Here is an 11,965-nt window from a genome sequence, read left to right as displayed (position 1 = left end):
CAAGTGAAGAAGCCCAAGTTTGGACCTAGGCCTGAGACTAAGTGCTTCTACTGCAAAGGACTGGTCACTGGAAGCGGAACTACCCCAAGTATTTGGTGGATAAGAAGGATGGCAAAGTGAACAAAGGTATATTTGATATACATGTTATTGATGTGTGCTTTACTAGTGTTTATAGCAACCCCTCGGTATTTGATACTGGTTCAGTTGCTAAAAGTAGTAACTCGAAACGGGAGTTGCAGAATGACCAGAGACTAGTCAAGGGTGAAGTGACGATGTGTATTGGAAGTGGTTCCAAGATTGATATGATCATCATCGCACACTCCCTATACTTTCGGGATTAGTGTCGAACCTAAAATAAATGTTATTTAGTGTTTGCGTTGAGCATGAATATGATTGGATCATGTTTATTGCAATACGGTTATTCATGTAAGCTAGAGAATAATGGTTGTTCTGTTTGCATGAATAAAACCTTCTATGGTCATACACCCAATGAAAATGGTTTGTTGGATCTCGATCGTGGTGATACACATTTTCATAATATTGAAGCCAAAAGATGCAAAATTAATAATGATAGTGCCACTTATTTGTGGCACTGCCGTTTAGGTCATATTGGTGTGAAGCGCTTGAAGAAACTCCATGCTAATGGACTTTTGGAATCACTTGATTATGAATCACTTGATGCTTGCGAACCATGCCTCATGGGCAAGATGACTAAGACTTCGTTCTCCGGAACAATGGAGCGAGCAACAGATTTGTTGGAAATCATACATACTGATGTATGTGGTCCGATGAATATTAAGGCTCGCGGCGGGTATCATTATTTTCTGACCTTCACAGATGATTTGAGCTGATATGGGTATATCTACTTGATGAAACACATGTATGAAACATTTGAAAAGTTCAAAGAATTTCAGAGTGAAGTGGAGAATCATCGTAACAAAAATAAAAGGTTTCTACGATATGATCGCAGAGGTAAAATATTTGAGTTACGAGTTTGGCCTTCAACTAAAACAATGTGAAATAGTTTCACTACTCACGCCACCTGGAACACCACAGTCTAATGGTGTGTCCGAACGTTGTAACCGTACTTTATTAGATATGGTGCGATCTATGATGTCTCTTACCGATCTACCACTATCGTTTTGGGGTTATGCATTAGAGACAGCTACATTCACCTTAAATAGGGCACCATCTAAATCCGTTGAGACGACACCGTATGAACTATGGTTTGGCAAGAAACCTAAGCTATCGTTTCTTAAAGTTTGAGGTTGCAATGCTTGTGTGAAAAAGTTTCAACCTGATAAGCTCAAACCCAAATCGGAGAAGTGCGTCTTCATAGGATACCCAAACTGTTGGGTACACCTCCTATCACAGATCCGAAGGCAAAATCTTTGTTGCTAAGAATGGATCCTTTCTAGAGAAGGAGTTTCTCTCGAAAGAAGTGAGTGGGAGGAAAGTAGAACTTGATGAGGTAACTGTACCTGCTCCCTTATTGGAAAGTAGTTCATCACAGAAATCTGTTCCTGTGACTCCTACACCAATTAGTGAGGAAGATAATGATGATGATCATGTAACTTCAGATCAAGTTACTACCAAACCTCGTAGGTAAACGAGAGTGAGATCGGCACCAGAGTGGTATGGTAATCCTGTTCTGGAGGTCATGTTACTTGACCATGACGAACCTACGAACTATGAGGAACCGATGATGAGCCCAGATTCCGCGAAATGGTTTGAGGCCATGAAATCTGAGATAGGATCCATGTATGAGAACAAAGTGCGTACTTTGGTAGACTTGCCCGATGATCGGCAAGCCATAGAAAATAAATGGATCTTCAAGAGGAAGACGGACACTGATAGTAGTGTTACTATCTACAAAGCTAGATTTGTCGAAAAAGGTTTTGACAAAGTTCAAAGGTGTTGACTACGATGAGATTTTCTCACTCGTAGTGATGCTTAAGTCTGTCCGAATCATGTTAGCAAATTGCCACATTTTATGAAATCTGGCAAATGGATGTCAAAACTACATTCCTTAATGGATTTCTTAAAGAAGAGTTGAATATGATGCAACCAGAAGGTTTTGTCGATCCTAAAGGTGCTAGCAAAATATGCAAGCTCCAGCGATCCATCTATGGACTGGTGCAAGCATCTCGGAGTTGGAATATACGCTTTGATAAGTTGATCAAAGCATATAGTTTTATACAGACTTGCGGTGAAGCCTGTATTTACAAGAAAGTGAGTGGGAGCACTACAGCATTTTTGATAAGTATATGTGAATGACATATTGTTGATCGGAAATAATGTAGAATTATTCTGCAAAGCATAAAGGAGTGTTTGAAAGGAGTTTTTTCAAAGAAAGACCTCGGTGAAGCTGCTTACATATTGAGCATCAAGATCTATAGAGATAGATCAAGACGCTTGATAAGTTTTTTCATTGAGTACATACCTTGACAAGATTTTGAAGTAGTTCAAAATGGAACAGTCAAAGAAAGAGTTCTTGCCTGTGTTGCAAGGTGTGAAATTGAGTAAGACTCAAAGCCCGACCACGGCAGAAGATAGAAAGAGAATGAAAGTCATTCCCTATGCCTCAGCCATAGGTTCTATAAAGTATGCCATGTTGTGTACCAAATCTGTTGTATACCCTACACTGATTTTGGCAAGGGAGTACAATAGTGATCTAGGAATAGATCACTGGACAGCGGTCAAAATTATCCTTAGTGGAATAAGGGTATGTTTCTCGATTATGGAGGTGAAAAAAAGATTCATCGTAAAGACGTCGATGCAAGTTTTGACACTGATCCAGATGACTCTAAGTCTCAATCTAGATACATATTGAAAGTGGGAGCAATTAGCTAGAGTAGCTCCGTGCAGAGCATTGTTGACATAGAAATTTGCAAAATACATACGGATCTGAATGTGACAGACCCGTTGACAAAACTTCTCTCACAAGCAAAACATGATCACACCTTAGTACTCTTTGGGTGTTAATCACATAGCGATGTGAACTAGATTATTGACTCTAGTAAACCCTTTGGGAGTTGGTCACACGACGATGTGAACTATGGGTGTTAATCACATGGTGATGTGAACTATTGGTGTTAAATCACATGGTGATGTGAACTAGATTATTGACTCTAGTGCAAGTGGGAGACTGAAGGAAATATGCCCTAGAGGCAATAATAAAGTTATTATTTATTTCCTTATGACATGATAAATGTTTATTATTCATGCTAGAATTGTATTAACCGGAAACATGATACATGTGTGAATACATAGACAAACAGAGTGTCACTAGTATACCTCTACTTGACTAGCTCGTTGATCAAAGATGGTTATGTTTCCTAGCCATAGACATGAGTTGTCATTTGATTAACGGGATCACATCATTAGGAGAATGATGTGATTAACTTGACCCATTCCGTTAGCTTAGCACTTGATCGTTTAGTATGTTGCTATTGCTTTCTTCATGACTTATACATGTTCCTATGACTATGAGATTATGCAACTCCCGTTTACCGGAGGAACACTTTGTGTGCTACCAAACGTCACAACGTAATTGGGTGATTATGAAGGTGCTCTACAGGTGTCTCCGAAGGTACTTGTTGGGTTGGCGTATTTCGAGATTAGGATTTGTCACTCCGATTGTTGGACAGGTATCTCTGGGCCCACTTGGTAATGCACATCACTATAAGCCTTGCAAGCATTGTAACTAATGAGTTAGTTGCGGGATGATGTATTACGGAACGAGTAAAGAGACTTGCCAGTAACGAGATTGAACTAGGTATTGAGATACCGACGATCGAATCTCGGGCAATAACATACCGATGACAAAGGGAACAACGTATGTTGTTATGCGGTTTGACCAATAAAGATCTTCGTAGAGTATGTAGGAGCCAATATGAGCATCCAGGTTCCGCTATTGGTTATTGACCGAGACGTGTCTCGGTCATGTCTACATAGTTCTCGAACCCGTAGGGTCCGCACGCTTAAAGTTCGATGACGATTTGTATTATGAGTTATGTGATTTGATGTACCGAAGGTAGTTCGGAGTCCCGGATGAGATCGGGGACATGACGAGGAGTCTCGAAATGGTCGAGACGTAAAGATCGATATATTGGACGACTATATTCGGACATCAGAAAGATTCCGAGTGATTCGGGTATTTTCGGAGTACCGGGGAGTTACGGGAATTCACGGGGAGAAGTATTGGGCCATACGGGAATAGAGGAGAGAGGCCAAAAGGAAGGAGGCGCCCCCCCCCCCCCTCTGGTCCGAATTGGACAAGGGGTGCAGCCCCCTTTTCCTTCTCCCTCTCCCCCTCATTCCTTCTCTCCTATTCCGGAAAGGAAAGGGGAATCCTACTAGGACTTGGGAAAATTGATCTCTTGATCCCTTAGCCGTGTGCCCCCTCTAGGGCCGGTCTCTCCCTTGCTCCTTTATATACGGGGGCGGGGGCACCCCATAGACACAACAATTGATCTCTTGATCTCTTAGCCGTGTGCGGTGCCCCCCTCCACCATAATCCACCTCGATCATATCGTAGCGGTGCTTAGGTGAAGCCCTGCGTCGGTAGCAACATCATCACCGTCACCACGCCGTCGTGCTGACGGAACTCTTCCTCAAAGCTCGGCTGGATCGGAGTTCGAGGGACGTCATCGAGTTGAACGTGTGCAGAACTCGGAGGTGCCGTACGTTCGGTACTTGATCGGTCGGATCGTGAAGTCGTACGACTACATCAACCGCGTTGTGCTAACGCTTCCGCTTTCGGTCTACGAGGGTACGTGGACACACTCTCCCCTCTCGTTGCTTGCATCACCATGATCTTGCGTGTGCGTAGAATTTTTTTTGAAATTACTACGTTCCCCAACACTAACTTGTCCAGCACGGGTGCCAAAACTTGAAAAATACACAAAATCCCCCAACTATAATTAATTGTCGCAGAGGAAATTGCTCGGGAGGGGAAGGAGAGGAAATCACGCCCTGATTACTCCGTAATGATTAAATACATTGCAGGTGCCCTAACTTGCCCGACACGGGTGCCAAAACCTGAAAAATACACAAAAGCCCCCAGACAATAATTAATTGTCGCAAAATATAATGACGGAACTAGCATGGAGGGAATTCGAACCAAAAGACCTCCTCTCTCCCGACAAACGAGTGGACCAAGTGGCCAAGCATTGTTATGTGTTTAACTCCAAGCAAGCTGTTTATATAGACGATTCCACATGTCGCTTTGCCAATGTTTTCTACAAGTTTCTTTTTGTTTCCAAGTTCCTATCTTGCATGATACATAAATTTTCTCATAAAAAATAAAATGATTATTAATATGCAATTATTGTTTGTTTTATATCTTTATTTTATTTTCATTATTGTGTACTTTGAAGATATAAACATGAACTTTTATAATTAATGTGGATTTGAAAAGGTTGAATGTATATTAAAAACACAGTGAGCATTTTTTGAAATATTCGTCCAATTTCATGTTCGTTTTTTAATTTCATGTTATTTTAGCTCACCGTGTGTTTAGAAAATGTTGAACGTGTATTAAAATATATTGTGTAAAATTATTCTTACAATTCTACAAACACTCTTGACATGTTAGTACATTTCTAGAATCTTTTATTATTACACAATAATTTTTAATACACAATGAACTGTTTTTAAAACACAATATGATCAATTTTTAATAATTGTGTATTGTGAAAATACAATGATGGTACACAATAATTGTGCGTGTTTGTGGTCCGGCATGAAAACACAGTGAGCAATATAAAATAAGATAGAATAAAGTACAATACCGTCATTTTTCACGATACACCATATTTTTAATATATGTTCAACTTTTTAAATCCACATGAGTTTTAGGAAAAGTTCATGTTTATCTATTCAAGGTACACAATAATGAAAATAGAATAAATATGTAAAATAAACAATAATTAAATATTGATAATCAAATTATTTTTTCCATACGAGAAAACTTATGTATCATGAAAACTAAACAGAAACTTCACTAAAAAAACAAAGCGGTACTTGAAAAAAAAAACTGGTACGTGGAAAACATGTGCAGAGCAATACGTGGAATTGCCCATGTAAATTGCCAGTAGCTTGTATTTAAACGCAAACCAAAGCATGGCCTAGTGGTCCGCTCATTTGTCAGGCAGGCGAGGAAAGTCGGGCAGGCGAAGAAAGTCGCTTGAAAAAAAAACTGGTACGTGCAAAACTTGTTGGGTATTTTTTTGGGACAATTAATTAAAGTCCAGGGGCTTTCTCATAAAAAATACTGTGCTCAAAGCTCACAGCGCACGTTCCGCACCACAGCTTCGGGCATGCCACGCAGACACTCTGTACAGCGGTATACATTCAGAGGCACCATATTTGAACCTTCTAACAAGTTACGACACCAATTCCATGTATTTTTGAAGTTTGGGCACCAAACTGACCGCGCCGCCGGACAAGTTAAGGCATCTGCAGTGTATTTAACTCCTCCGTAATTAATGATAATTGTGCCTTATGAATCAGGACGGAGTGAGTATATAGGTTCATACAATCATATCTGCCAAATATGATCACCCAATAATATATTTGCCATTAATATTTCATTAATTTACCATTAGGTCACATCATCCATGGCTAAAAGAGATGGCATAGACTATTTGGATGTGCATCAGTTTTGTTGTCACTTACATTTCTTCGTGTCTTCAGAATCGTTGAGAGATGGGAGTCTTCAAGGTTCCAAACCTGCTATGCTTGCTATTTCTCATTCTACTCGTCTTGGCTCCTGGTAAGTTTTGTATCAAAATATCATTTAAAGAACAAGGAACTTCCTCAATGCATCATCTATACATTTGCTAGTCATATGTGAAGTTTATACTCCGTGCCTCATATATTATCTTGTATCTTTGTAGAACACTATAGGATAATTTTTTTCATACGCCATATTGTGTTATTTGTTTTGTAGGCTTTGATGCCAAGACTTGCTACAAGGACAGCACGACCTATACCACTAATATTTGCAGTCCTGATCCATGTGTTGAGGCATGTCACAAGGAGGGATTTACTGATGGCACGTGTGTCCTATTCTTGCCAAGACCCATTATCGAGAGATGTTTATGCAAAACATGTTGAAACTACCGCATGATGATCCATGTCTTGCTGAATAAAAACATGTTTAAACTACCGCATGATGATCCATGTCTTGCTGAATAAAATATGTTGAAACTACCGCGTGATGTGTGATGCAAAACGTAATAAGATTCGTTTTTTAAAATTACTGGAGATGAGCAATTGCAAAAATGTGGCTCTGCAAGATATTCCTTATTTCTTTCGGCAGAAATTAAATTTGAAGCAGAACATTTCTCTTCATACAGAAATATAGTAACTCATGTCCATGTGCTACAAATTCATAAGCTAGAAATATCACATGGATGATACCATTGATCCTAGTTTGCCTACCTAGTAAAGTGCATGTTCATAGGCATACTTTTCAGATTCAGTTGGGATATCTATAAAAAACTGGCGAGTCTTAGATCAGTGGAGATTTGCTTAAGCGGGAACCACTAGGCATCAGACTACCGAAATTTTGTTTCCCATCAGACCAGTCATAACCTGTCGTATCAGAATCATCGTGGCCGTCTGATTTATAGTAAGGCTCCACATGGGGTTTCCTTGATTTAATTTGTGAAGTACTTTTTAAACAATTTTCTTGAATCGGCGAACATTTCTAGAATCGACGAACATTTTTTTGAAATTGGTGGAACAATTTGTGAAACTCACGAATATTTTTTGATTTATTAAACATTTTTTGAAATGCATGATCAATTTTTGAGTCAGCAAACATTTTATGAATGAATAAATTATTTTGTAAGTCATGAATAGTTTTTGAATATTTAGCATATTTTTCCATTCATGAACAATCTTTGAATTGCCAAAATTTTGTTCAATTTCATTAACATTTTTATTCACAATATTTTTCAAAAAATCATGAACATTTTTTGATTTCCCAAACATTTATTTTCAAAATTTTGAATATTTTTGAAATACAAAAAGTTCTTTTTTTACAAAATTACGAACATTTTTTAAAAACAAAAACGGAAAAGAAGAAGAAAAAAATAAAAAAGTTGAAAAACAGGCTGCTCGGACATTGGCCGGCCCAAACGGGCGCGCAGCGTCTTCTCCCAGCAAGCAGAGCGCAGTATAGGAGGTCTCTACTGCATGGGCCAGCCCAGGCGGGGGATTCGACTGTGGGAATCATTTTTTTTATCACTTACAGATGGCATTGGTGGGTAAAATTTTGCAACTTTGGGGGCAATTTCCGTGACGTACCGCCAGAAGCAATAGCCCCTCTATTATTAGGTATAGATATATGATTCTAGGTGATATGCTTGCAGTTTACTTAAATACATTATAACTGAGCACTTTTTTAGCCCTCTCAGACAATTAAATTTTCAGCCGTTGGATCCTCAGTTTGGTGCATTTCTGGCCATCAGATTTGCTCTCAAACGCCCATAATCAGCCTCAGTTCATATAGGCCGCTGCTCCGGTCGCATTTTTCCGCGTATGTGGTAAACTTCGGCCTAATGGGTCTTTGCAACCTTCCGAACCCGCACCAGCGTAAGTGCCTCTTTTCCAAAAAAACATTGTCTCGAGCTGCAGAGTCGCGTGCCTCCCATACCTTTGCCTGTCGCCTCTCTCCAGAGGCGAACGACCTGGGTGATGACCGATGCTGGGCCGGGGCAACAAATCCATGGCAACCGCGCTGGTTCGAGCAGCGCCTCGCCGGACGATGAGGCACGAGTTCGGCTGGATTTACTCGATTCGTTCGGTTGCACGCTTTGGCAGGATGGTCTGTGGCGGCAAAAAGCATGCGTCCTTTCAAGTTGTATCACCAATCCAAGGATGATTGATTGGGAGTTTAACCAACCATTACTCACAGTCGATGCGCTGGATGCCAATTGTTGCAGGTCAGTTACAATTGACGATTCATAATCTTCATTCAATTCATGCAAGCCCATATAATCCCAACCTTGCCGTTACTCGTTCCCCACTCTCCTCACTTCTGCAAATCATCCCGCATCAACTATGGGTGATTCTTAGGTCTGCAATTAGTTTCAATTCTTCCTCGTTCCTGCATCTCCTCTTACCCCAATTATTCCTCCATCTATGGAGTTTGTTTTGTTCACTGATGTTGTTCTTTGTGCCAACAAAAGAAATGCAGATTGTGTGCAAGGGCGAATTCAAGCAACATACTGCTCTGGGTCAAGCAGCACATCAAGTAAGTTATCTTGGCAAGCTAGCAAGGTCTGTACTTTTGCTTTTACGATATACTTTTTTTTTACCTAATGTATAATTTCACTGTTCATGATTGTCAGCCTGTATCCAACTCAATCTTTGGTGCTCCTGCGGATGGCAGCAATGTAATCACTCAAAAAATAGAACTAAATAGTTTCACTTGTCCTTGCTCAATTTGTACTACACTAAACTATCACTATATGTATTTGATAGGTAAACACAAGCAGTAACAACTAAGAACTCAGGACAAGGACATGGATAACACCGACGAAAATGACAACTGTGGAGTGCAGATTTCTCCTATACTTGATACAACGGTACAACCATTTCTTACTTTGTTATACCACTGACTAAAATTATTTACTTCGCTATCACCATGATTTTTCTTTGAATAACTAAAGGAACACACAACACCATCTTCTGCCAAGGAACAAGAAGCACCATCTTCTGAAATTGGTACTGCAACCAAAAGTGATTCACCCAGCACTAGCAAGTCCTACAAAAGGTCTAAACTCCAAACTACAACTTTGAACCTAAAATTTTACATGTCCACTTAATATTTATTTGCAAACAATCCCGCGGATTACAGTACTGGAACTGAAGCCAACAAATCACCATCAGCAAAGAAGAAGATGCACTAATCCAAAAAAGAGCTTGGATCAACATTTGAAGCGCTAATTAAAGGAATGGTGACGTTCTGCATACGTTCATCTTTTTGAGTGATTTAGTTTGCACTAATAAATATATTGCCTGCGTGCAAATACTACTGCATGATCAGATGATCAGCAACTTTGCCTTCACAAGTAACTGTGTTTTGGTAATATGTTTGCAAAAACTACTCTTGTGTGCCCTGAATAATTAAGCATGCAATTCTATACATATGGTTACTCTATCTATAAATATTTTTTGTTTCGAAAGCCCCGGTGTCTATTCCTATAAGAAAATGAAATGATCAGATATTCTACTATTCTGCCAAGAATGTTTAAGTCTCCATGCTATATTATCACAAATTGTATTAGCATAACAAAATTAACCTTTTCAGTTTCCAAGTTAAACTTTCTCCTCACATGAGCATAAGCTAACATCTGACCTAACCATATTAGGCTCTGTTTGGTTCAGCTTTTATCGACGGATTCCGCTGCCGTGCAGCAGAATCTGAACCAAAGGGCGAACCCAGCAGAATCCGGTTCCAGAAATCCGCTGCCAAAATCTGAACCAAAAGCGGAAGCAGCCCAGGACGTGCTTTCCAAAATCTGATTCCGCTGCGGGCCAAAATCTGAAAAGGCTGTATCAGCTGGTTTGCCAAATGACCTACATCTTTTTCACATCAGATTTTCCACAGCTGTTTTTCCACAGCAGATTTTTCGCAGCTGCTTTTAGAAATCCACAGCCGAACCAAACAGGGCCTTAGTCTCTAAATTCATATATAGAATCAGAATTCTTGCCGAGAATTCAGCAGTGCAAGCAGCAGACCTGTAGTGTCCACCACTAAAAAAATTCAGTCTGGAGCTTCTTCTTCCTGTCCTGTATCATCGGTTCTCCTCTTCTTTTCCGGGCGAAAGTGGGTGGAGTCACAGTAAATAGAGACAACTTTATTCATCAGTTACCACAAATTTATTTATTAGGTATCAAAAAATATTTACTAATTTACAGATACATGGGGCAAAATGATAACTAAATTATAAGTGCTTGAATAATGCACACCAATTAAACACCATATAATGACCAATAAGCTAACCTCTCTGACACCATTCTTAAGTATAGGACATCTCCAATACAAGGTAAAATTCCAATACAAAATTCATCAACAAAATGTCTATATATATCTTCATATATTTTTATTATTGCCTAACATTAGACCGCAACAATAGACGGGCGCAGCAACCCGCGCTGGCATGATCTAGTTGGCACAATGTTCAAGCATGATACATGAGTATCTCTATTCCTAATGGACGAGTTGGTTGAATAGTATCCCGGTTTATTTTCGTCCTATTTATTTTCGTCTGGTTTATTTTCGTCTCACCTCCCACCACCCCTCCCATGCTAAAACCGAATCGCGTCTGATACTCCTTCCATTTATTCGTAATGTATTTATGTGAAAAAATCAATTATGATTAATCTGTAATCAATCTCTAAAAATCAAATCTAAATTAATCAACTATACCATAAGTTCCTCAATCACATTAATTAATTTTTCCATACGTCTCGAAAATTACATTAATTAACGTTACCATACCTTGCCCAAAAAACAAAGTACATGCCCTCCTATGGCACACCACCGTCGCGACTGCCCTCCTCCCCTCGACCCGCCTGCCACGCGACGTCATGGCGCCTCTGCATCCTCGTCGAGCTCCTCCTCCTCATGCCCCAGTCCTACATGCAACTCCAAGGACCACACCGGTCTCGTCGGTGCCGTACTCCGATGCGCCTCGTTCTAATCAACATCGGGGCCTCCGCCGCGTCCAGGCTCGTGGCGGCGCACAGTCGTCGAGGCCATGGCCGGTACCGCGACCACATCAGCTTTCGTCTTACTCTAGGTCATCGTCCTCGTCGACTTCGCCTTCGCCATGGTGCTGGCGTCCTCCTCCGAGGATTCCTGCATCGGAGCTGGCAAGCAGCAAGCTACCAGACGAGCATGGGGAACTACCTGATAGCAGCAGCGGCCGTTGAGAGCCACGTG

At 40.3% G+C, this 11,965-nt stretch overlaps 1 protein-coding gene across 2 annotated transcripts; it reads left to right on the top strand.

Annotated features, from left to right (window-relative positions):
• The first annotated feature begins 8,627 nt into the window (after window positions 1-8,627).
• Window positions 8,628-11,424, top strand: LOC141026436 (uncharacterized). 2 transcript variants are annotated; one of them, XR_012188558.1, is made up of 6 exons: window positions 8,628-8,957; window positions 9,212-9,268; window positions 9,366-9,410; window positions 9,499-9,602; window positions 9,687-9,790; window positions 9,875-11,424. XR_012188558.1 is itself a non-coding variant. In XM_073502963.1 (4 exons), exons 1-4 carry the CDS (start codon window positions 8,710-8,712, stop codon window positions 9,500-9,502), a joined length of 354 nt encoding a protein of 117 aa, XP_073359064.1. In that variant the 5' UTR covers window positions 8,628-8,709; the 3' UTR covers window positions 9,503-11,424. The 2 variants fall into 2 exon arrangements, 1 of the variants encoding a protein (XP_073359064.1); XM_073502963.1 differs by having other exon boundaries at window positions 9,499-11,424.
• The last annotated feature ends 541 nt before the right edge of the window (window positions 11,425-11,965 follow it).

Source organism: Aegilops tauschii, chromosome 7, assembly GCF_002575655.3.
Source record: "Aegilops tauschii subsp. strangulata cultivar AL8/78 chromosome 7, Aet v6.0, whole genome shotgun sequence".
NCBI classification, from domain to species: domain Eukaryota; kingdom Viridiplantae; phylum Streptophyta; class Magnoliopsida; order Poales; family Poaceae; genus Aegilops; species Aegilops tauschii.
This window is presented reverse-complemented; position numbering and strand designations above follow the sequence as displayed.